The sequence below is a fragment of the Hemiscyllium ocellatum genome, chromosome 1, assembly GCF_020745735.1.
Source record: "Hemiscyllium ocellatum isolate sHemOce1 chromosome 1, sHemOce1.pat.X.cur, whole genome shotgun sequence".
In the NCBI taxonomy this organism is placed as follows: domain Eukaryota; kingdom Metazoa; phylum Chordata; class Chondrichthyes; order Orectolobiformes; family Hemiscylliidae; genus Hemiscyllium; species Hemiscyllium ocellatum.
In genome coordinates this window covers 97,993,447-98,017,777 of record NC_083401.1, presented here as the reverse complement: position 1 = coordinate 98,017,777, position 24,331 = coordinate 97,993,447, and the positions used below count along the sequence as shown (strand labels likewise).

The following is a 24,331-nucleotide window of genomic DNA, read 5'->3' as shown; positions in this document are numbered from 1 at the left end:
ATGTCACCTGGGAAGCTGCAACTTCCTCGGCGGAGTTGAATCTCAGTGACTGGGAGAACAGCACTGCTGGAGACTTCAGTAATGTGACTGGTCTGGAGGTGACCATCGCTTGGAGCCATGCGGCTGCAATCCCGGGTGAGGCTGACGCCGCTCCGGGCTCCCGGGCTGCCTGGGAGCCGCTGCTCAGCCAAGGCATCAATGTGCTGGTGGCGGGGCTCCTGAGCATCACCATGTTGGGGCTGGGTTGTACTGTGCAGCCCTGCCAGCTCGGGCAGCACCTCCGCAGCCCAGTGGCCGTGCTGCTCGGCGCCACCTCCCAGTTTGTGGTCATGCCCTTGCTCGCTTTCCTCTTGGCCTTGGTGTTCTCTCTGGGAGAGGTGGCTGCCACCGCCGTGCTGCTGTGTGGCTGCTGTCCCGGGGGAACCCTCTCCAACATCCTGTCTCTGCTGGTCCACGGAGACATGAACCTCAGGTGAGCAGCCAGGCCCTCCAGCTCACCCTCCCCCCACCCTCACTCCCTCCATCTGCTCAGATCGCCCGGAGCAACGGGAGCTAAAAGCAGGAAAGCTTTCAAACATTCCCAAGTGGCTTGGGATTGGGAGCGGCAATGTCCCCAGTTAGGGCTCACAGCCCGTCAGGAACGGACCACACCGTCTCCCTGTTACTGGGACTGGGTCTCCAGGGCAAAAGAGTGAAATCAGTGGAATTATCAATGAGGAGTGAAGGTGAGGGAGTGGAGGGGAGGGAGAATGACGGAGAGGATGAGTGGAGCTGAGGGAGAATGAGGGAGGGGATGAGTGGAGCTGAGAGAGAATGAGGGAGGGGAGGGAGAATGACGGAGGGGATGAGTGGAGCTGAGGGAGAATGAGGGAGGGGATGAGTGGAGCTGAGAGAGAATGAGGGAGGGGAGGGAGAATGACGGAGGGGATGAGTAGGGCTGAGGGAGAATGAGGGTAGAAATCGGGGAGAGTGAGGGGTGGGAGTGAGGAGAATGAGAAGTGCAGGGGAGAGCGAGCGAGGGACGGGAGTAAGGGGAGATGCAGAACTGAAGGAGCGTGGAGGGATGTGCAGACTGGAAAGGAGGTTAACCAGATGTTGGAGATGAGTTACAGTACAAGGTCTCCTTTGTGACTGAGGCAGTGCTGCTTGGCTCCAGTTGCTGTGAGTGGAGAATGATAGTGCAGACCAAGTGAATAAACTGTGGTGCTGCACACTGACCTGATGCTGTACTCCTAACTGCATTGTTCAGTCTAATTAGTTTTGTCATTTCCCTTTATTTTAGCATAATCATGACTATCTCCTCCACACTTCTGGCCCTGCTGCTGATGCCCTTGTGTCTATGGATTTACAGCCGAGCCTGGATTAATACCCCTGTCGTTCAGCTCATGCCTTTCGGGGCAATAATTCTTACTCTCTGTGGCACTTTAATTCCGATTGGATTGGGGGTCTTCATCAGATACAGATACAATAGAGCAGCAGACTTCCTCCTAAAGGTACAGTGACTGGAAAGGTGTAACCTTCTTGAGATTGTTTGAAACCATCCTTTTTTTATTCATACTGTGCTAAATCTGGTCAAAGATTTTGGCTTCTTCTGAATAACACAGGCGTTGCAGTAAATTGTATGAAATCCAAAAAATGGATCAGAGTCATTAAAGATAATTTGATTATGAACATTGACAAAAACAATAAAATATATATATTTTTAATAAATGCAATTAGTAATGACATTTAAAATTTTGACTTGCAACAGAATTGATGTCACATTGACAATCTCATGCCGAGCAGACTCGATATTCATCCAGTCAGCACAATTACACAGTAATTTTTATACAGGTGTTTTAACTGAATATGTAAATGGTTTTTCTAGGGTTTGTTCACATTTTAAATAATTTTTCTTTTCAAAATATTGCCAGTCAAAATGCACATCATAAGGCTCCAGTCTCTCACAACGTCATTTACAAAACACAAGACAAACAGATCTGACAATAATCGGACTCTTACAGGTCTATAAAAAAAAACTGGGCTTGTGTTGAACAATGAGAATAAAAATGACAAATTAACAGACAATTGATATCAGAAATAAAAATCAAAACCACTATAAACTCCGAGCAGATCATACAGTAAATGCAGATAGAACATGCCAATTTATGTTTAGGGTGTGAACCCTTCAAAAGCAGGTTTGGCCAGTTGCACTCTCAGTCTGCTTGTCTTACTGGGAGGGAATTACACTTGTACATTTGGATAAAAGTGAAATGTTTAACTCAACAGCTGATGTTTAATTTTGGAAAGAGTATACCATATAATTTGTTTTGTAATAAAATTAAAGTATTCTTGTTTTGTAAGGTGTCCAGAGATCGAAAAGACCATTTCAGACATGTCTTCACATTTAACTAGGGGTTTGTACTCACCTTATGTAAAGATTAATTCGTGTGAGAAAGTACTTTAGCAATATTTCTATGACTATAACTATAGTCCTCTATTAACCTCCTTCAAATGAGTGCCATGTAGGGTCTCAATCACAGTTTTCTAATGCAAAAGTCTAATATTTTAAATGAAAATAAAGATTTAAAGATAATAGACAATAGGTGCAGGAGTAGGCCATTCTGCCCTTCGAGCCAGCAGCACCATTCAATATGATCATGGCTGATCATCCTCAATCAGTATCCTGTTCCTGCCTTATCCCCATAACCCTTGATTCCACTATCTTTAAGAGCTCTATCTAACTCTTTCTTGAAAGTATCCAGAGACTTGGCCTCCACAGCCTTCTGGGGCAAAGCATTCCATACACCCACCACTCTCTGGGTGAAGTAGTTTCTCCTCAACTCTGTTCTAAGTGGCTTATCCCTTATTTTTAAACTGTGTCCTCTGGTTCAGGACTCACCCATCAGCGGAAACATGCTTCTTGTCTCCAGAGTGTCCAATCCTTTAATGATTTTATATGTCTCAATCAGATTCCCTCTCAGTCTTCTAAACTCAAGCATATACAAGCCCAGTCACTCCAATCTTTCAGCGTAAGATAGTCCCGCCATTCCGGGGATTGACCTTGTGAACCTACGCTGCACTCCCTCAATAGCCAGAATGTCTTTCCTCAAATTTGGAGATCAAAACTTCACACAATATTCCAGGTGCAGTCTCACCAGGGCCCTGTACATCTGCAGAAGGACCTCTTTGCTTCTATACTCAATTCCTCTTGTTATGAAGGCCAGCATGCTATTAGCTTTCTTCACTGCCTGCTGTACCTGCATGCTTGCTTTCATTGACTGGTGTACAAGAACACCTAGATCTCGTTGTATTGTCCCTTTACCTAACTTGACTCCATTTAGGTAGTAATTTGCCTTCCTGTTCTTGCCATCAAAGTGGATAACCACACATTTATCTACATTAAACTGCACCTGCCATGCATCCGTCCACTCACCTAGCCTGTCCAGGTCACCCTGTATTCTCCTAACATCCTCCTCACATTTCACCCTGCCATCCAGCTTTGAGTCATCAGCAAATTTGCTAATATTACTTTTAATACATTCATCTATATCATTAATGTACATTGTAAAAAGCTGCGGTCCCAGCACTGATCCCTGCGGTACCCCACTGGTCACTGCCTGCCGTTCCAAAATGGAACTACTCTTTGTTTTCTGTCAGCCAACCAATTTTCTCTCCATGTCAGTATTTTGCCCCTAATACCATGTGCCCTAATTTTGCTCACTAACCTCCTATGTGGGACTTTATCAAAGGCTTTCTGAAAGTCTAGGTATACTACTGGATATCCCTTGTCCATCTTCAGAGTTACATCCTCAAAAAATTCCAGATGATTTTTCAAGCGTGATTTCCCTTCATAAATCCATGCTGACTCTGACCTGTCCAGTTACTGCTATAATGTTATTACTTTTCTCACTGCTATGAAATACCAAGAAAACCAATCAATTTTCTGCTAATGAACAGAGTTCCAGTACAGTTGTTACTCTGGCCTCTGACTCAGCTGGCTGTGGGTTCGTAAACAATGATCAGATTGTCTATATAATCTATGCTGACCCTTCAATGCAGTTTTTGCTGTCCTTTAGATTGATTTAGAGAGATATAGTCTATTTCTGTGATTCAAGTGAATTTTAAAATCTCACAACACTTTACTATCTTAATTATTAAGATATATAATTATTGTAAAAGAAAAATATGCACCACAACTCACATGTCTTTGAGGCATGTTCTTTTAGTCTGAGCTTATTGAACGTAAATGGCAAGATATATATTCAAATCAATGCAGTAAAACGGTGGCACAAAACTGCATGTTCTCTTCCTGTGATTGAGAATACTCGGTTGAAATCTTGGTTGGAGATTTCTTTATTTTATTTCCATATAGGATAAACTGAATTTCCACCTTCTGTAAAATATTTCAAATGCAGATTTCAGTTGCATGTTCTGGATGATATTATGAAATGTTTGCTTCATTACATCATTTGTTTTTTTTGATAATTGTCATTCTCTCTTTTTCTATTATATCAAAAGGTTTATGATTTGCCTCAATTTAGTATTGAAAAGTCTGGTAAATGTTGCCATTTGCTTGTTGTGAGTATAAGTTTAAAGAGCAAAAATTAAATGTGGTCCAAGTAAATATTTTACAGACCACAGGATAGAAGCTCTCAAATTTCATTTGGCAATAGAAGTAAAGATTTGTAGATTCAAATTACTTTTAATTAATGATTCTGTCTCCTTGATCAAGGAAGATTATATAGAACCATAGTGAGATCACACCTGGAACACTGTGTGTAGGTTAGTCTTCAGACCTCAGGAAAGATGTACATAATGTGGAGTGAATATATGGTTACAATTCATGAGGTGGATTCCTAAAATGTCCTCTGGGAAGGGGTTTAGTAGATGAGGCCAATATCTTCTAGAATTTAGAAGATTGAGAGAGGATCCCATTGAAACATACAGTATAACATTATTACGAGCCTGACGGGGAAGATTCTGAGAGGTGTTTTCCCTGGTAGGAGAGTCTAGACTGAGGATCACTTTCCCAGAATAAGGGGTCAGTCCCTTATTTGTTTAAGTATTTCACTCATTCTCTTGGAGTCAAAATAGCAGTCATGGTTGTGGGTCTTTAGCATTAATACGGAATCCTATTGAACATTATACTCTGGAGTTTATAAGATCGATCAATATTTTTGTTGTTTGGGAAATGCATTGTTTGGGTCGCCAATCATTGCCAATGTGCCAATGTTCACTTGAATCAGTCCTACACGTTGTCTTCTAACTTGAATTTTGAAGTAAGTTTTATTTGATTGATTCAAGTCTCGCATTAAACAAAGCTTTTCTTCTTTTCACATATTTGTATTACTTTTCAAATAAACGCTGAAAATGTGTTGCTGGAAAAGTGCAGCAGGTCAGGCAGCATCCAAAGAACAGGAAATTCGACGTTTCGGGCATAAGCCCTTCATCAAGAATTTTGCTCCCAATTCTGACCTGATAGGCTTTCACTCATTTCTGAAGTTAGCTTTATCTCATCAGAACAGACTGACGTATGACTTTCTCGTTAGGTTGGATTATGTAATTAATCGCTGAGGTGATTGTTTCACATGTAAACTTTTGCTCAGATTTCTAGCTTTTTCTAAAATAGCGTAAACATCTGATCTTCTGAAATCCAATCCTCTACAATATACCTATATGTTATAATTTTAGATCCACATTCTGAAAGTGCACCCATACAACCACATTTACCATCTCAAACAAATAACTACAGCTAACATTTCTACAGTGTGTTCTGGTTTCACAGATGATAAGGAACATCCCCATAAGGAATATTACCATTTTACAACCAAAATGTATGTGCTACTAATGTCTGTACCTTCACACAACCTCCTTTCTAAGCATTGTGGTAAACCTACATCAAGTTCAAAGGCTAAAATTTGTCATTTTCAGTATTTAAGACCAGGAGTGGACATTTACCCCTCCAGCCTATTCCAACATTCAGTGAGATTGCAGCTGACCTGTGAACTAACTCCATGCCTTTGTCTATATTTGCTAATACCTTTGTTTATATCAATCTCAGATTTAAAATGAACAATTGATCAAACATTAATTTCCATTTGTGAAAGAAAATTCCAAATGTCTGGAACAAGGTTTTCCTCATTTCACTCTTTAAAGGAATGGCTGCCGTTTTAGATTATGTCCCCCTCACTTTCTTTGATTCATTTAATATCTTGAAAACTTCAACTAAGAATGTCTTAATGTAGTAAATTCCAGATATCTTTTCTTTTCATGGGACGTGGATGTCACTGGCTTGGCCAGTTTCTGCTACTTGTCCATCAGAATCATAGAAACACTATAGTGTGGAAGTAGGCTCATCAAGTACACACTGCAACTCTGAAGGGTATCCTAACCAGACCCAACCACCTACCCTATTCCTGTAACCCTGCATTTTCCATGGCCAATCCACTGAACCTGTACATCTTTGGACTGTGAGAGGAAAGCCATGCAGACATGGGGAGAATATACAATCTCCACATACAAGGGTGGAATTAAACCTGGGGTCCCTCCGACTGTGAGGCAAGCAGTGCTAACCACTGAGTCACCATGCCACCCAGAAAGTTGGAGATGAATCACCTTTTTGAACTGTTGCAGTCTATATGCTATTATGAAGGGAGTTCTAAGATTTTAACCCAGCTATGGTAAAGAAATGGTGATATATTTCCAGGTCGTGATGCTGTGTGGCTATGAAGAAAACATCCAATTCCAAGTTTCTGTTGTCCTTGTCCTTCTAGCTAGTAGAGGTCTTGCTTTTGAATGTGTCAATGAAAGGGGCTTGTGTAGATGCTACACATTGCTGCAATTTTACACCAAAGTAGAGAAAATGAATACATAAGATGATGAATGAGGTGTTGATCAAACAGTTGCTTTATTTTTGATTATGTCAAGCCTGATAAGTGTTGTTGGAGCCAGGCAAGTGGAGAATATTCTATCAAACACCTAAATTATGACTTATGGACAGGTTTTGGAGAGTAAGGAAGTGAGTTACTTGCAGAGAATTCCTGTCTTTGACCTACTCTTGCAGCTACAATATTAGTGACTAGTCCAGTTAAGTTTCTGGTCAATAGATGTTAATTGCAGAGGATTCAGCAATGATAACATAATAGCAAGTTAGATTCTTTCTTACTGGAGATGGTAGTTTATTGACTCTTGTGAGTGACAAGTGTGACTTATTAGCTAACCCTAAATGTTTCTGGATCTCATTACATATTGACACAAGCATCTTCAATATATAAAGAACCATGAATGATACTGAACACTGTACATTGACAGAAAATTTTCCCAATTCTGATCTGATGGTGAAGGAAAGGTGAAGCACCTGAAGTTGGTTAAGCTGAGGATATTATGCTGAGAACTTCCTGCAGAGCTATCCTGTAATTCAGTTGATTAGTCTTAAACATTCACAAAGATTTTCTTTGTACCAGGTATTAATCCAACCAGTGGAGTAATACCTGCATTGATTCACTGTCACACTTAGTCAAAAACTGCTTTAATGTCATCACTTTGCTGATTATCAAGAGAAAACTGACTGGGATATGAATGGGCTAGATTGGATTTGACCCATCTCTTACAGACAGGATATACTTGGGTAATTTTTATACATTATCACACATAAATGGTAATGTTGAAGTTTTACTGGAACAGTTTGATAAAGGGTATGGAGTTATGGAGCATAAGTCTTAAGTACTTCAGTTAGGGTATTGTCAGATCCTATAGCCAATGCAGCACCAATGCCTTTTGCTGTGTTTTTGAGATCACATGGAATGAACAGAGTTGGGTGAAGACTGGAACAAACTCAGCGAATACTGAGAAACTCAGGAAATTTGGTACCATCTGCTGAGAGAGAAACAAAGTGAAGACTTTGAGTCTGGTATAAATCTTAGTCATATCAGACTTGAAATGTTTACTGTTTTTCTCTCCACAGCTACTGTCGGATCTGCTGAGTTTCTCCAACAATTTTCATGCTTGTTTCAGATTTCCCGCATCTGCAGTGTTTTGCTTTTATTCTGGGTGAAGCTGAGCATTTGTGATGACTTTTACTTCAGGAGGAAGTCACAAAAGATCAACTGCTTGGCATTTCCAGCTGAAAATCATTGCAAATAATTTGGCCTGGTCTTTTCCCTTTTGCACTTCAATGAGGATGGGGTTACTTGTGAACTCTCCTGGTTAGTTGTTTAACTATCCATTAAACTCATGATTGAATGTTGTAGGATCGTTTTGCTCTATGCATTACATGATACTTTCCCTGTTTAGTATACCTCATTGTGTTGTAGCTTCACCAGTTTGACACCACATTTTTAGGTATGCCTGGTGCATCCTCTAGTTTGCTATCCTATATTCCTCATTGAACTGGAATTGATTCCCTGGTTTTATGGTAATGGCAACATGCTGTTCACAGTGGACCATACGATTATGGATTCTTGACCAACAGTACCTCATTGATGTCCAGTTTTCAGCGACTAGACCTATCCTGAATTTATCCCAATTAGCACAGTGCTAATGCCCCACAGCACAATGGATAGTATCCTCAACATGATGGTGAAATTTTGTCACCACAAAGTACCTCAGGAGGACGCAGAGTTTGATCATCCACTTCCATCATTACTGTCATGAACAGACACATCTGCAACAGGCAGATTGGTGAAGCTGAAGCCAAGTAAGCTTTTTCTTCATTTGGATCCCTCACCAACTACCAAACGCCCAGTGTAGCAGATATGTCACACAGACATAGTGTACAGCTTGGAAACAGATCCTTTGGTTCAACTTGTCCATGCTGACCAGATATCCTAAATTAATCTCGCACCATTAGCCAGCATTTGGCCCATATCCCTCGAAACTCTTTCTATTCATGTACCCATCCAGATGCCTTTTAAATATTGTAATTATTCCAATTTCCACCATTTCCTCTTGCAGCACGTTCCATACACGCACCACTCTCTGCGTGAAAAAGTTGCCCCTTAAATCCTTTTCAAATCTTTCCCCTCTCACCTTGAATCTAAGTCCTCTACGTTTGGACTCCCCTACACTGGGAAAAAGACCTTGACTATTCACCCTATCCATGCCCTTCATGATTTTATAAACCTCTATAAGGTCAGCCCTCAGCCTCCAACACTCCAGGGAAAACATCCAAGCCTATTCAGTCTCTCCCAGAGCACAAAACCTACAATCTAGGCAATATCTTGTAAATCTCTTCTGGAGGCTTTCAAGTTTAACATCTTTCCGAGAGCAGGGAGACCAGAATTGAACATAATGGTCCAAAACTGGACTAACCAGTGTCCTGTACAACTGCAACATGACATCCCAATTCATATACTCAATGCACTGAACAATAAAGGCAAGTGTACTGAATGCATTCTTCACTACTTTGTCTACCTGTGATTCCATCTTCAACGAACCCCTTCAGTCAGTAGTTGTGCTACTGAGCCACTATTAGTAATAGGCAATGGTCTGATGGAACTATATCGCTAATGGGGGTCAGCATTAATTGTCTAACACTAATGTGGCTTGCTGTTGCCACATCAGATGGCAATTATGAGTAAATGTGTTGCTGTGGGTCTGGAGTCACATGTTGACGAGATTGGGAAAGGATGGTAGAGTTTCTTCCTCTAAAGGGCATTTGTGAACCTGATAGATTTTCACTACAATGTTACTTTCATCATCCCATCACTGAGATGGTTTTCGATTCAGATTTATTAAGAGAATTTATATTCCAGCAGCAACAACTTGAAATGACATTGACCAGTTCTGACATTATCACCACATCCCCATCTCTGCTACTTGTGCTCTGGTCAGCTGGTATGTAGGCATTGCTCCATAAAGCTTTGTTGGTTTTATTTTATACCTGTTTCACATTTTAATGATCTGTGTACAAAACTTCAAAATCACATTAAACTCCCACTATTTCTAGCTTTGTACCATTTAGAATGTCTTTCTTCTTTTTAAGTCCAAAGCAGCTGATATCACATTTAGCAAATGGCTGCCTCTCAGTCCCTTTTAAATCATTCCCCTCTCACCTTAAACCTATGGCCTCTCGTTTAGAACTCCCCGATCCTGGGAAAATAACCTTGACTATTCACCCTATCCATGTCCCTCGTGGATTTTATAAACCTCTATAAGATCACCTCTGCCTCTGACGCTCCAGGGAAAACAGCCCCCAACTGTTCAGCCACTCCCTATAGCTCAAATCCTTCAATCCCAGCAATATCCTTATAAATCTTTTCTGTAACCCTTCAAGTTTCACAACATCCTTTTTAATGCAGGAAGACCAGAATTGAACACAATATTCCAAAAGTGGCTTAACCAATGTCCTGTACAGCTGCAAAATGACATCCCAACTCCGAAACTCAATGCACTGACCAATAAAGGCAAGCGTACCAAACACCTTCTTCACTACCCTGTCTACCTGTGATGCCACCATCCAGGAGCCACTTCAGGACTCAGTCAGTAGTTGTGCTACTGAGCCGCGGTTAGTTATAGGCAATGAAGTCCCAACCAGTACTTCTTCCAAGTGGTTTCAACATGGAAGAGAGCACTTACAGAAGGTGTTAGTCAGCAGGAAACTTCTTTGCTCATTACATGGGGTCTCCTCACCCAAATGAATACACTGCCCTGTAACCTTTATCTTTCAGTCCCAATGACAGGGATGGTGATTTGTGGGACAGTGCTTGTGAGTGGAACTATGTCAGGCCATTGCTTGACTAATTTACAGAAAAAGACACACTTTTCCCACATACCCTGAGAGGTTAATAAGGAGGACTTTTGCAGGGTCACCTGGGTAAGGTGTCCTCTTTTAATTTCTGGTGTCTAGGTCAACGCGCAGTGGTTTTATTCTGACTTGATTGTCTATCATGGTTTGACAGAACTATGTGGCTTTGCCAGGCTCAGTCATTTGAAAGAGCAATTAAGGGTCAAGCATAATTTGTACTGCTAGAGTCGGATTTGGGTAGACCAGATAAAACAGTTTGAACTATATTCATGGCAGTTTAGATGAATGAGGGGAATTTGATAGAAATGTATAAAATGCTAAGAGGACCAGGCAAGAAGGACATTTTTGATAACTGAGGAGGCCATAATCAGCAGTCACAGTCTAAGGACATGGGGTAGGCCATTTAGGACTGAGATGTGGAGAGGTGTCTTCACCAGAGAGTGATGAGTCTGTGGAATTCTCTGTCACAGAAGGCGGTTGAGGACAAAACATTGGATGTTTTCAAGAAGGAGCTAGACATAGTTCTTACGGGTGAAGGGATCAAAGGTTATGGGGAGAACAAGATCAGCAGGGTATTGTTGGATGATCAGCCATGATCATATTGAATGCCTGAGGAGACTTGAATTGAATTGAATCGAATTTATTGTCACGTGTAGCGAGGCACAGTGAAAAGCTTTGTCTTGTGAGCAATACAAGCAGCTCTCATGGTTAAGTAGCATAGAAAGGTAAATAAAAGGTAAACAGTGGCAAAATCAAAAATGTAGGTACAGGCAAATGTTAAGAGTTTGTGAGTCCATTCAGTATTCTAACAACAGTAGGTTGGAAACTGTTATAAAACTGGCTGGTGCGTGTGTTCAGGCTTCCGTAACTTCTCCCCGATGACAGAGGTTGTAGAAAAACATTGCCAGGGTGAGATGGATCTTTGAGAATGCTGGCGGTCTTTCCTTGACAGCAGGCCTGGTAGATGGATTCTATAGATGGGAGGTTGGCCTTTGTGATTGTCCAGGCCAAGTTCACCACTCTCTGTAACCATCTCCGATCTTGAATGGTACAGTTGCCATACCAGGTAGTGATACATCCAGACAGAATGCTCTCGATGGCACACTTATAAAAGTTAACAAGGGTATTCACTGTCATCCAAATTTCCTCAGCTGCCTGAGGAAGAAGAAACCTTGTTGGGCCTTTGTAACCAGTGTGTCCACATGAAGAGTCCAAGAAAGCTTGTTGTTGATGACCACGACCAGGAGGTTGACACTCTCCACTTGTTCCACGTCTGTGCTGATTATATGTAGTGGGGTAGAAGTAACAACCTGCCGAAAGCCAATAATGAGTTCTTTGGTTTTGCCAGCATTGAGAGCTAGGTTGTTCGCAGTGCACCATCTTTCCAGGTCTTCCACTTTCCATCTGTAATCTGTTTCGACACTATCTGAGATTCGACTGACTATGTTGGGCGTCATCAGCAAACTTGTAAATGGCATTAGTCTGGTATTTGGCTGCAGTCATGAGTATACAGTGAACGCAGTAGTGGGCTGAATACGCACCCCATGTGGGGGGCTCCAGTATTGAGTGTTAGTGAGGATGAAATATTGTCCCCAATCTTCACTGATTGTAGCCTGTGGGTCAGGAAACTGAGGATCCAGTTGTAGAGAGTGGGGCTTAGTCCAAGATCACTAAGTTTAGTAATCAGTCTCGAGGGGATAATAGTGTTGAAAGCTGCACTGTAGTCAATGAGTAGGCTTGATGGGCTGAATGGCCTTCTTCTACTTTCTAAAAGAGCATCAGTAAACTGGATTGTTTTTCACAATAATCTGATAATTTTGTGGTAACCATTACTAACCAGCTTTAAACTCCAGATTTACGAATTAATTTAAACTTTATCATTTACCACATGCTCCATTAGGCCAGGCCTCTAGATATCTAGTCAAGTAAAACTACCAATATGCCACCCAACATAATAAACCACCCTCAATATAATATCCAGAATCAGTATAGTGCCCCAGTTCAGGTCTGTACAGGGCTAGGCATAGCTGAAACTACTTTTTTCTCTTTTAATCTGTCATGGAATGCAGGCATTGCTGGCTGGGTCAGCATTAATTGCCTCACACTAATGTGGCTTGCTGTTGCCACATCATATGGCAATTATGAGTCAACTGTGTTGCTGTGGGTCTGGAGTCACATGTTGATGAGGTTGGGAAAGGATGGTAGAGTTTCTTCCTCTAAAGGGCATTTGTGAACCTGATAGATTTTCACAACAATGTTACTTTCACCATCCCATCAGAGATGGTTTTCGATTTCAGATTTATTAAGAGAATTTATATTCCAGCAGCAACAACTTGAAATGACATTGACCAGTTCTGACATTATCACCACATCCCCATCTCTGCTACTTGTGCTCTGGTCAGCTGGTATGAAGGCATTGCTCCATAAAGCTTTGTTGGTTTTATTTTATACCTGTTTCACATTTTAATGATCTGTGTACAAAACTTCAAAATCACATTAAACTCCCACTATTTCTAGCTTTGTACCATTTAGAATGTCTTTCTTCTTTTTAAGTCCAAAGCAGCTGATATCACATTTAGCAAATGGCTGCCCCTTAGGTCCCTTTTAAATCATTCCCCTCTCACCTTAAACCCATGGCCTCTCGTTTAGAACTCCCCGACTCTGGGAAAAAGACCTTGACTGTTCACCCCATCCATGCCGCTCATGATTGTATAAACCTCTAAGGTCCCCCTCTGCCTCTGACGCTCCAGGGAAAATGGCCCCAGCCTATTCAGCCTCTCCCTATAGCTCAAACCCTCCAATCGTTCTTGTAAATGTTTTGTGTTTCACAGCATCTTTCCCAAAGCAGGGAGACCAGAGCTGAATGCAATATTCCAAAAGTGGCCTAACCAATGTCCTGTACAGCTGCAACATGACATCCTGACTCCTATACTCAATGCACTAACCGAAAAAAGGCAAGCATGCTGAATGCCTTCTTCGCAACCCTGTCTACCAGTGATTCCACCTTCAAGAAACTTCTTCAGGACTCAGTCAGTAGTTGTGCTACTGAGCCATTGTTAATAACAGGTAATGAAGTCCCAACCAGTGCTTCTTCCAAATGCTTTCAACACGGAGGAGAGCACTTGGGGAGGATGGTAATCAGCAGGAGGCTTCCCTTCTCAATACATGAGCAACCATGGCTCTTCTCACCCACATGAGTATCACTGCCCTGTAACCTCTATCTTTCAGTCCCAATGACAAGACAGACCTAGGCTTCCAAGTCACTTTGAAATCCCATTATTTCTAGGTTTGGACCATTTAGAAAGTCTTTTCTTTTAAAGTGGCTGATATCACGTTTAGAAAACAGCTGTAAAAATGTTTAAATTAATAAGGGATGTAGAATTTGTATAGGGTGCACTTATTTATTTAACTATTCCTTGTCTAGGTTTCTCTATGGTCCTTGATGGTCACTCTGATAATCCTCTTCGTCCTCACTGGCACCTTACTGGGACCTGACCTGCTCGCCACAATCCCGGCTTCTGTGTATTATGTAGCTGTCCTGATGCCCTTCGCTGGCTACGTCGCCGGTTATGGTTTGGGTGCTCTCTTCAACTTGCCTCCTAACTGTAAAAGGACCGTTTCTTTGGGGACTGGTTGTCAAAATGTCCAACTCTGCACAGCCATCCTGAAATTAGCTTTCCCTCCCCAGGTAATTGGCGGTATCTACATGTTCCCGCTACTCTATGCCTTATTCCAAGCGACAGAAGCTGGCCTTTTTGTTCTGGGATATAAAATCTACACAAGGAACGTGACGCCCAGGGAGAAGCCAGCAGAGCTAGATGATGACACGGACATTTCCTACAAGAAACTCAAAGAGGAAGAGGTTATTGACTCATCTTACGGAGCTGTTAGTGAGAGTGAACAACACGCTGTTGTAATGGAACCTACTATCAGCGAGTCGCGAATGTGAAAGGGGACTGAAAGAAAGCGAATAGGAATGGTTGCTGTTTGCTAATCCCTTCAATTGATCGTTAGCTCCAACACTTTCACCTGCTCTGTGCAATCTCGTTTTCCTGTCTTGGGGGAAAATGAGAATAAATTGCTTTAATTTTTAAATTCATTCAATGAGTGCAAATGTCAATTATTTTATTAACTAACTTTAGAGAAACAGTGACATTCTAGGACAACATGTATCCAAATATTTAGCGGGTAAATTCAAACCTGTTGGTGTTTAAATTAAAAACTGTAAGGAGACTCGCAAAGTAATTTGCATTCCCGCTCCAGTAATTGAAGCCACATGAAATTACATTGTTTCTTTCAGATCGCCATGTGTTGTTCGCTCATTGCTAATAAAAGTCCCCGAAAGCCATGCGTGAAGCGTGTTAAATTGATTTAATAAACTCAACTAGTGGGTTTCTTTTTAAATATTCTGACTGGGTGGACCATATAAATAAAGCCACGGGGATATAGCCTAGGCCGAACATTATGGCTACATTGGGTGAAGATGCGTTTGATTATATTTACTCACCATACAATCCATATTCTTACCAATACCTGAGCAGCCGACCGAAAGCTTCCAGCTGGAGACCGAGGGGTTACTTGAACAACTACGGTGACCCTGGGGAATATTTTGATAACTATCAGCGGGCTCAGCTCAAAGCGATATTATCCCAGGTGAACCCAAACCTAACACCGCGAGTGAGAAAGGCCAACACGAAAGATGTTGGAGTGCAGGTTAACCCCAAGGTTGATGCGTCTGTGCAATGTTCCCTGGGCCCCAGGACCCTGCTGACGGTGACCATGAGACCAAGGCGCCGGCCCTCCCAGGCCCAAGTGCAGGGCAGCCCGGCCAGCATGCCCAGGAATGTGCGCTTCCGCAGGACCATGGCCATTTACTCCCCGATTGTCTCCCCCAATCTCAACAGCTTCGTGTCCAGGGGAGAGCCGCGGCAGGCTGCCCGAGAAACCCCCGGGAAGCCAGGGCAGCAAGAGGAAGGCGAGCCTGAGGCAGTGAAACAGGAGGTGCCGGCCCCAGAGCAGGATGTCGGAGCTGGGGAGAGAGGAGGTGAACCCGCGGACAGTCCGGGCCTTTCAGCCGGAGAGCTGCCTGAAACTCCAGCGGAAAATGGCAACAAGCCGGAGGATGCAGACACAGTCCCGAAAACCGGCACAAGCGAGAAACGCCTGAGATTTCAGGTGAGGTTCCCTTTCCCCGGGTTCCAGTCGTTAAGTTAGAGAGCTCTCCTGCAAATACCCACCAGGCCGGGTAGTATCTGCAGGGAACCAGCTCAGCAGCCGAGTAAGGATTCTCTCAGGTCAGGTCACTGTCTAAACCAACACAACCGTCAACTTGGCACAATTAAGAATGACATCTGAAAGATAACTTTTTATTTAAATCGCCAATAGAGTTTGCCTGCATTTTGTAGTGCCCTTTTTAGTAGTAAAATGTCACCAATCGCAAAACCTGTGGGAGATATTGGGACGTTAAGCGATTGTCTTTTTCTCTTTTGGTTGAGGTGAATTTAGCGGGCGCTGAGTTAAATGTATTTCTGGGAAATGTGTTGGTAATTAGCTCGGTACATTGGCTTGCAGTTCTCGGCCTGGTATGTGGTATGCTGATAACTGAATCCTAAACTTTCACTAGTTCCTGGAGCAGAAATACGGATATTTCCACTGCAAAGACTGCAGCGCCCGCTGGGAGAGTGCATACGTGTGGTGTGTACAAGGTACTAACAAGGTAAGGGGTCTTTCGCCAATACTTTATTACATATGGTCTCTTAGATTTCTCTAAATCACCAATCTCTTGGACCGCCAGGTCTACTTTAAGCAATTTTGCAGAACCTGCGAGAAGGCCTACAACCCTTACCGGGTCGAGGACATCACCTGTCAAGTAAGTAGCCCAGGAGGAGCACAGCCTGTGTAGACGCTTTAATGAAGAGTGTCCCAGACTTGTTTTTTCCTGCCCATCAGACCTGCAAACAGACCAGATGCACATGTCCCATCAAAATGCGCCACGTTGACCCGAAGAGACCCCACCGTCAGGATCTCTGTGGGAGATGCAAGGGCAAGCGGCTCTCCTGTGATAGCACTTTCAGCTTCAAATACATCATTTGATTTGGATGGTAGCGTTAATTCCTGCGGGGACTCGAGTTACAGGAACGCAGGAAACTTTATTTTTGTGTTTTTTTGGTTTCGAACATCGCTTAAGAAAATAAAGTGTACAAAAAGCACGCCGGTTTCTCTTGCCTTCACTTCAAATCGAATATTTACTTGTGGTTGATATATTTGAAGATTTAAAATCTCTTCCCCACGGCCTTCCTCTTCCCCCTCCCCCACCACCTTCTGTAAGCCAGTGTTAAAATGCTCTACGGAAACATTCTGGTTTGTGACTGAAGTTTGAATTTTAGGTACTCTTTACTAGTTACTCCAGTGGTAAACCATAGACTGGGACGTCTGGGTTGAGATTTTCTGGAGGACTTCACACGTTAATTAGCAGTTGTCTCAAATTAGGATTCCTCCTCTTTGCCATCTGTTTTGAATATTTCATTTTTGACTTCACCCCAATGCTAAAATGGATTAGAAGCAGGTGTCACTGTACGAACAATAGTGGTGAGTCCACATTAAACCTCTAAATATCACCAGTTAGCACTAAACTAATTTAAATTATACCATAACATCTGGAGTTGGTGCACTGAAACACTACAGTATTTCCAGTTATTAATCCTTTCATATTTACAGCTAGCTGGATTTTAAGTATTTGAATAGTAGGCAAACCTAATCTGAACTTGCAATCTAGACTTTTAGGAACAATAGTTTTGGGTTGTAGCAGCTATGCCTCAAGGCTAGCGTACACTCTTGTCCATTCTAAAAGGAAATCAAGCAGAGTTTGAATTTTTCACTCCATTTTAATGGAATGTATAAGCTTGTGATCCAAACTTGTCAGGATAAATAGTCTTTTACATACTCACCCAGCGTAGTGAGTGTATGGAATGAGCTGCCAGAGGAAGTGGTGGAGGCTAATATAATTGCAACATTTAGTGTTTGGAGGGTTATGGGCTAGGTGCTGGTAAGTAGGACTCAAGTTGGATATCTGGTCAGCACAGATGAGTTGGACTAAAGGGTCTATGCTGTACATTTGACTGTGTTGATTTCAAATGCTAGTTTAGTTTTGTAAGCTAGTTGTTGAGAACTAGAAAATTGTTGGGAATTCCAAGCTAACACTTGAACTGTTTTTGACCAAGACTGGCTCCTGATGCTGCTTTCCCTGTAATGTCAACTGCCTAAACATAATTGCAGCTCTCCCTGCATAGGCTGAGTAGATTTGTCACGAGAAGCTTTTTAAAATTTGTTTTACAAGTTTGACACCGAACTAAATATAGTGAAACATTTTAAAAGATTGCAGGGAAACCTGCTGAACTAATGTGGTAAATTTGACTGCTTTAGTCTGACAAGACAACTGCTTCAGAAGGGGTTAGTGTTGATGTTCAAAAATAGTTTAAAGTTAAGAAACAGCTGGTTACTTTAAAAAAGATGCAATGGGTTGAATTTTAGGTACTCTCTTTACTAGTTACTCCAGTGGTAAACCATAGACTGGGACGTCTGGGTTGAGATTTTCTGGAGGACTTCACACGTTAATTAGCAGTTGTCTCAAATTAGGATTCCTCCTCTTTGCCATCTGTTTTGAATATTTCCCCTAACCATTTTAACTGAAGTTGATTTGTGGTACAGAAACACTAGTCATCAATATAGAGATAGCAAAGACCTTAGTACTTTTCTAGATCAAATGTATAACATTATCCCATTCTTCACATACAAATGCACTTTTGGTAGGGTGGCTTGTTAATCCTTTTGTATAACTGAAGGTTGACACTGGTACAGTTGACTTGTCAAATATAGTGTAGGAATGGGGGATATTAAAACTCAATTTACAATCCATGTAAGAAAGGGAATACATATTAGGGAAAGGACAAAAACAATTTTATTGGAATAAGGGAAAAGGTGGTTTGGAATGAAAAAAGATATACTATAATCTATGAAGTGGAGGTAAAACAAATGTTGAACTAGCTGTCCCTATTTGGAAGGGAAGTCATTATCTATAAAAGGAGATCAGATAAAGGTAACTGTGGTACAGTTGTGCCAAGCTTTAGCTAAAGCTTGGCAAATGTCCCTTGATTATAAACAACATACTTGGATAAACATGTTAAAATATTACCTTTTTCTCCAGTATGTTCACTAAATATTTAAACAGCCAAAATACCAAACTACCAACAAAATAATTTATCATTGAAGAATGATTACAGTGATTTGTTAATTTGCTACGACTGGTTACAGAGCCTTAAATTATGAACTACTGTTTGCAGTCTGATAGCATGCACAGTGCCTTAAACTCATACAATTCATCACAATTATTTCTGGTCTATAATTCACTTTTTCTCAAAAGGCAGATGCTAATAATTAAACAGTACATTCTATGCTCCATGGTATAGAGCCCAAGAAAAATCACAGTGGATAGGACAGATGCATATTATAAGCAGGGTCATTCCCAGCAAACAGAGGCAGGTACACCACCAATGGGTGATTTTACATTCAATTTCTTTCTCCAAAGAAAGCCACTGCTGCAAATAGAATCACAATTATGAAAGCTGGAGGTTTTCAGCATTTCAGTCCTTTTGAGTATATTGAAGGTTGCAGATTCATCCTTGACTTTCTTTCCCAATAATGCGGAAAAAATGGTCCCAAAGTTCACGTGAGTAGACAGAACAGTATCTGCTTTTCAGAATTATCTGTAAATTCACAGACTAGAGAGACAGCAGATAAAGACTCATTACCAGTACTTAGTTTTTGTTTTGTTTTGCATTAGTTTTATACACCTATTCTCACAACAGTGCATTGCACAAATTTACAAGAAAAACAATACTGATTTTACACTATACAGGTCTAAAATATTTACAGAGTAAAATAAGTTAGGTGAGTTGTCCTAAAATTGCTAGGATGAAGTACTTTTTATTTCTGCTGCTGTTCAGTTTGGAGTACCTACAGGCATATTTTTGGTTAAATATCACTGGTATGTATAATGATCACTGATCAAACAGCATCTGATGTACACTGAACAGTAAGCAAAAATAACGTAGAATTACTTTACATTACTGAGTAAAACTCAGTTAAATTTACCTGTCAAGTATCCTAACCTTATGTAAGATTTTCTACAGCATATTATGGATCATATTAGTTCTAATACAAAATAAATTTCCTTAAATTTTTTTTTCAGGCATGCGTTGAGACACTATGAACTATTAACATTTTTATACGCTAAAGCCTGCAGTCAGTCTGTCCTAAATCAAGTCTTACAAATAATATTTTTACCACATGGGAAGTGGTATTAAATGGTTTATGTAAGAGTTTGTCCATAGACACTGTGAAAACAAAGCTGAAATATTCTTGTTTGCCTTGAAGCCTTGCAGGTTATTCAGCCTAAAGCCATTTCCCAGATGAGTTTAGCATCATTCCACCTGCTACAGAGAGCCTGAGTGTCACTACTATACATTATTACAAGGAAGCAGGGTTGTCTTCAGAAAATGAAGAATAACACTTCTTTCTTCATTCCATGCCCTTTACCAGAAAACGGTTACACAGTCAATCCTATATACTTTGTGCACATGGAATGTTTTGCTGTTTAGTTCCATACAGCTATTACCCAGTCAATTTGTTTTAAAATGTCTAACATCGGGTTTCTTCATGTGCGTGACTATATTTCTATAAATAGATACAAGCTAGAGCATGTTCAAAAAACTGAAGCCAATGTGGGGGATGTGATTAATATACATGATGCACCTTCTTCTCAACACTGAAAGGGATGAAATTGGAGCAACAAGTGTATCTTAAAATCCAGCACTTTGAACATCTGAAGCTGATGTCTTTGCCAAAAGCTGGTATGACTGCACTGTTCGAAGAGACTCACGAATCTGCAGATTCAGCTCCATCAGTTTAGAGCAGACTTTGGATAAGTCCTGGTTAGATCCCACTACTGCAAAGCTGCCGGTTTGACCCAATGTCTGATGACGGAAATAAATATGCAGGAGGGTTTGTACTGGATCATCATCACAGTTTCCAAAAATGTCATTGGGCCATATAGATCTGTAGAGGGTAGGGGGTTGGGAAGGGTCCAAATAAAGGAAAATAATGCATTAAGAATTAATTTACAAAAGCGAGGTCTATGCAATCAAATATAAACTATATCAAATCTATACAATGCATTAAACTGATTAATTTTACTTTTTAACCAATCAATAAGATTAGATTAGATTACAGTGTGGAAACAGGCCCTTCGGCCCAACAAGTCCACACCGACCCACAACCCACCCATACCCCTACATTTACCCCTTACCTAACACTATGGGCAATTTAGCATAGCCAATTCACCTGACCCACACATCTTTGGACTGTGGGAGGAAACCGGAGCACCCGGAGGAAACCCACGCAGACACAGGGAGAATGTGCAAACTCCACACAGTCAGTCACCTGAGGTGGGAATTGAACCCAGGTCTCTGGCGCTGTGAGGCAGCAGTGCTAACCACTGTGCCACCCCTAATATTTTCCCTTCCTTAATAATTTATCTAGCATACAAGCCACCCCCATTAACTAACGGGTCTGTAAAGTCTTGGAAGCTGGTACAAATGATAGGAATTCCAGATTGGACACTTTGAACAAACATTTTTCCATGTACCGTATTATAATTATGATGACAATAAAACTGACTCGAACATTTTAAATTTGTGTCTTTACAAGACAGTGAAATGTGCCGAGGCACCCGACAAGAGCATCATCAAACGTCTTTTCACAGCTAAATGAGATGATATAGGGAAATTAACGGAATGTTTGGTCAAAGAAGAAGATTTTAAGGACTGTCCGGAAAGAGGCTGACAAGGGAGGGAAATGCATTTGCTGCTGAAGGCATAGGAACCCAAGAGTAGAGCATTGTGATGTTTAGGAAAATTGCAGTGTAGACATCCTTGAAGATTTTACAGTGAAAGCGATTATAGAGATAGGCAATGTCAAGACAACAGGGATGCAAAAACAAGATTTAATATTTTTAAATTTAGGCATTATTTACCTGGGAGCTAATGTCGATCAGTAAGAGCACAGGGTAATAGGTGTGAATGGAAGTTAATGTGGATAACCTCGAGCTTATGGAGAATCCACTTGGGAGGCTGAATATGAATGCACTGGAGTAGTTCATTCTATACATGTCAAAGGTATAGATAACAATCTTAGAAGCGGATGACATGGTGATCTTGATGAAGGTGTGGATATCTAGTTAGAAGCTTATCTTGAGAATCAAATATAACACCAAAGTTCCTACTAGCTAGTTCAGCTTCAGCATCTTGCTCAGGAAAGGGATGGAGACAGTAGTCAGTAATACAATTTGTATTTGAAACAGGGGAATGACTTTAGTTTTCCCACTATTTAGTTGATGGATTCTTTTGCTCATTCAGGATTGGATGCCTCTCTGCTTGATGATTGATATTAGCTCCTGATTATACAATGCCTCAATTCTTTAATTCTCAACCTGATTTACAAAACCCTTCATGATCTTTCCTGTTCCATTTAGCTGCCAAACATGCATCATAAATACTGCTGCAGTTACTTGGAACAAAACAGTGCAAACTAGACAGCAAATACATTTTAAAAGTTCTTTTTTTAAAGAAAGGAAATAATATGCTTTAGAATAAATTATGCTATTTGTTCAAAAGTACCAGTAAAATGATCCTGCATGTCATCAGAAATGTTTAGAAACAATCCAAATTGCTTAATATGGTCCATTTCTGTTGATATCATTGTTTCATTAAATGACCATTGATTAGTTACATGAATTACCTGAATGCTTTGACCTGAGAAAGTGCAGATGGAAATTCCTTGTTTCTTAAAGTTTCAATGAGAGAGTGAATAGCAGTCTCTGTGCATGTCTGCAGGGCTTCAGAAACTTCAACTTCATTACTGAAACCTTCTGCCTCTTTCAGGCTGGCTTCCAACTGAGCCAGTTCCTCTGACAGATTTATAACCTGAAAATGAATTAAAAATGTGAATTATTAATCCTGAGACCGTTTTAAAATTATTACTACTAGCCTCCCATATGTTACTTAGATTACTCTGTAAACAACTAAAAAATAACACCAACTTACTGTCCCAAATATGGTGTTTCTAATTTCTTACCAGGGATAACCAAATGATCGAGGGAAACTGCATGCATAACTTGTAAATTGGAAATGAAATGTAGATATCCCACCACTGTAATAATTTAGTGAACATTTGCCATTGGACCCGTTGTTAATCTATTCTTTGTCATCTGAATGTTGACTGCCAGGTCAGGAGCATAACCAGCAATTGATACATACTATTCATGTCAGCAGGCAAAAATTAGCTTCTTTCTGATTGATCAGGAAATGGCACTAAATTAGTATCCATTGTATAAAAGAGAAGTTATCAACTGCAAGGAGAAAATTGGGTTTATAAATACCTCTATGTCCTGTTCAAACACCAAGAGTCTGTGTTTCCAGATTTCTTTCAACAGTAGTTATTGCACTGCAATAACTATTTTGACATAGGGACTGCCTATGTCAAAAAAGGGCAGTATCCTAGGACAATGGGGTAAAGTAGCCAAGTGATGGTGGTTACTGGGCTAGCAAGCCAGAAACCATGAGTTTAAACCCCATTTGGCCAAACTGAATTTGTGAACTGCAACGATAAAAGCTGCTGAACTGCTGTAAAAACACAAGTGACACATCACGTCTTTCAGGGAGCGTTGTTTGATATCCTTGTGTGGAATGGCTTACATGTAGCTCCAGTACCACACACCACCCTTCACTCAATGTCCCTTGAATTCATTAAGCAAGCAGTCAGTTGTAAATAATAGCTCTGCAAGTTCAATAACAAATATAGTGATGATTGTGTCATTCTATCAGTGTAAGTTTAAGGGCTCAATCCAGTCAACCTCACAAAGTCTTTCTCCCTAATGTTTGAGGATTGGTGCCCATGTCAGGATAGCCTGACAAAGACATACTGACAAAATTTTATGAATGAAGACCCTATAATGGATTGTGAGGACAGCTGCGGGGAGCATAGAACATAGAACAATACAGCGCAGAACAGACCCTTCAGCCCTCGATGTTGCACCGACCTGTGAACTATTCTCAGCTCGTCCCCCTATACTATCCCAAAATCATCCATGTATTTATCTAAGGATTGTTTAAATCTCCCTAATGTGGCTGAGTTGACTACCTTAGCAGGTAGAGCATTCCACACCCTTACCACACTGAATAAAAAACTTGCCTCTGACATCTGTCTTAAATCTATCACCCCTCAATTTGTAGTTATGCCCCCTCGTACAACTGACGTCATAATCCTAGGAAAAAGTCTTTCTCTGTCTACCCTATCTAATCCTCTGATTATCTTGTATGTCTCTATCAAATCCCCCTTTAGCCGCCTTCTTTCCAATAAGAACAGACCCAAGTCTCTCAGCCTTTCCTCATAAGACCTTCCATCCAGACCAGGCAACATCCTGGTAAATTTACTCTGCACCTTTTCCAATACTTCCACATCCTTCCTGTAATGGGGCGACCAGAACTGTAC

General features: G+C 41.1%; 3 protein-coding genes across 10 annotated transcripts in view; 2 read left to right on the top strand and 1 right to left on the bottom strand.

Moving 5' to 3' along the window:
- The first annotated feature begins 215 nt into the window (after positions 1–215).
- Positions 216–14,688, top strand: slc10a4 (solute carrier family 10 member 4). The gene is made up of 3 exons (XM_060830920.1): positions 216–472; positions 1,283–1,493; positions 14,151–14,688. The coding sequence occupies exons 1-3, from the start codon at positions 231–233 to the stop codon at positions 14,673–14,675; spliced, it is 978 nt and encodes a 325-aa protein (XP_060686903.1). The 5' UTR covers positions 216–230; the 3' UTR covers positions 14,676–14,688.
- A 502-nt stretch (positions 14,689–15,190) lies between these two features.
- zar1 (zygote arrest 1) lies at positions 15,191–16,821 on the top strand. The gene is made up of 4 exons (XM_060830906.1): positions 15,191–15,901; positions 16,350–16,442; positions 16,521–16,595; positions 16,676–16,821. The coding sequence occupies exons 1-4, from the start codon at positions 15,191–15,193 to the stop codon at positions 16,817–16,819; spliced, it is 1,023 nt and encodes a 340-aa protein (XP_060686889.1). The 3' UTR covers positions 16,820–16,821.
- A 2,146-nt stretch (positions 16,822–18,967) lies between these two features.
- The window catches only part of fryl (furry homolog, like), a 462,166-nt gene continuing 456,802 nt past the window's right edge, over positions 18,968–24,331 (bottom strand). For all 8 annotated transcript variants that reach the window (XM_060824340.1, XM_060824357.1, XM_060824348.1 and 5 more), the window contains 2 exons: positions 22,580–22,764; positions 18,968–20,839 (listed from right to left, as the gene is read on the bottom strand). In XM_060824340.1, the coding sequence (XP_060680323.1) occupies positions 20,584–20,839; positions 22,580–22,764 (441 nt within the window). In that variant the 3' untranslated portion in view covers positions 18,968–20,583. The remainder of the gene's footprint in view (positions 20,840–22,579; positions 22,765–24,331) is intronic.

Coding starts and splice junctions, on each gene's coding strand:
- slc10a4 (XM_060830920.1), top strand. CDS start 231: ATGTTGGGGCTGGGTTGTACTGTGCAGCCCTGCCAGCTCGGGCAGCAC. Junction 473..1,282: donor CACGGAGACATGAACCTCAG/GTGAGCAGCCAG, acceptor CCTTTATTTTAG/CATAATCATGACTATCTCCT. Junction 1,494..14,150: donor CAGCAGACTTCCTCCTAAAG/GTACAGTGACTG, acceptor TTCCTTGTCTAG/GTTTCTCTATGGTCCTTGAT.
- zar1 (XM_060830906.1), top strand. CDS start 15,191: ATGGCTACATTGGGTGAAGATGCGTTTGATTATATTTACTCACCATAC. Junction 16,443..16,520: donor GTGTACAAGGTACTAACAAG/GTAAGGGGTCTT, acceptor TTGGACCGCCAG/GTCTACTTTAAGCAATTTTG. Junction 16,596..16,675: donor TCGAGGACATCACCTGTCAA/GTAAGTAGCCCA, acceptor CCTGCCCATCAG/ACCTGCAAACAGACCAGATG.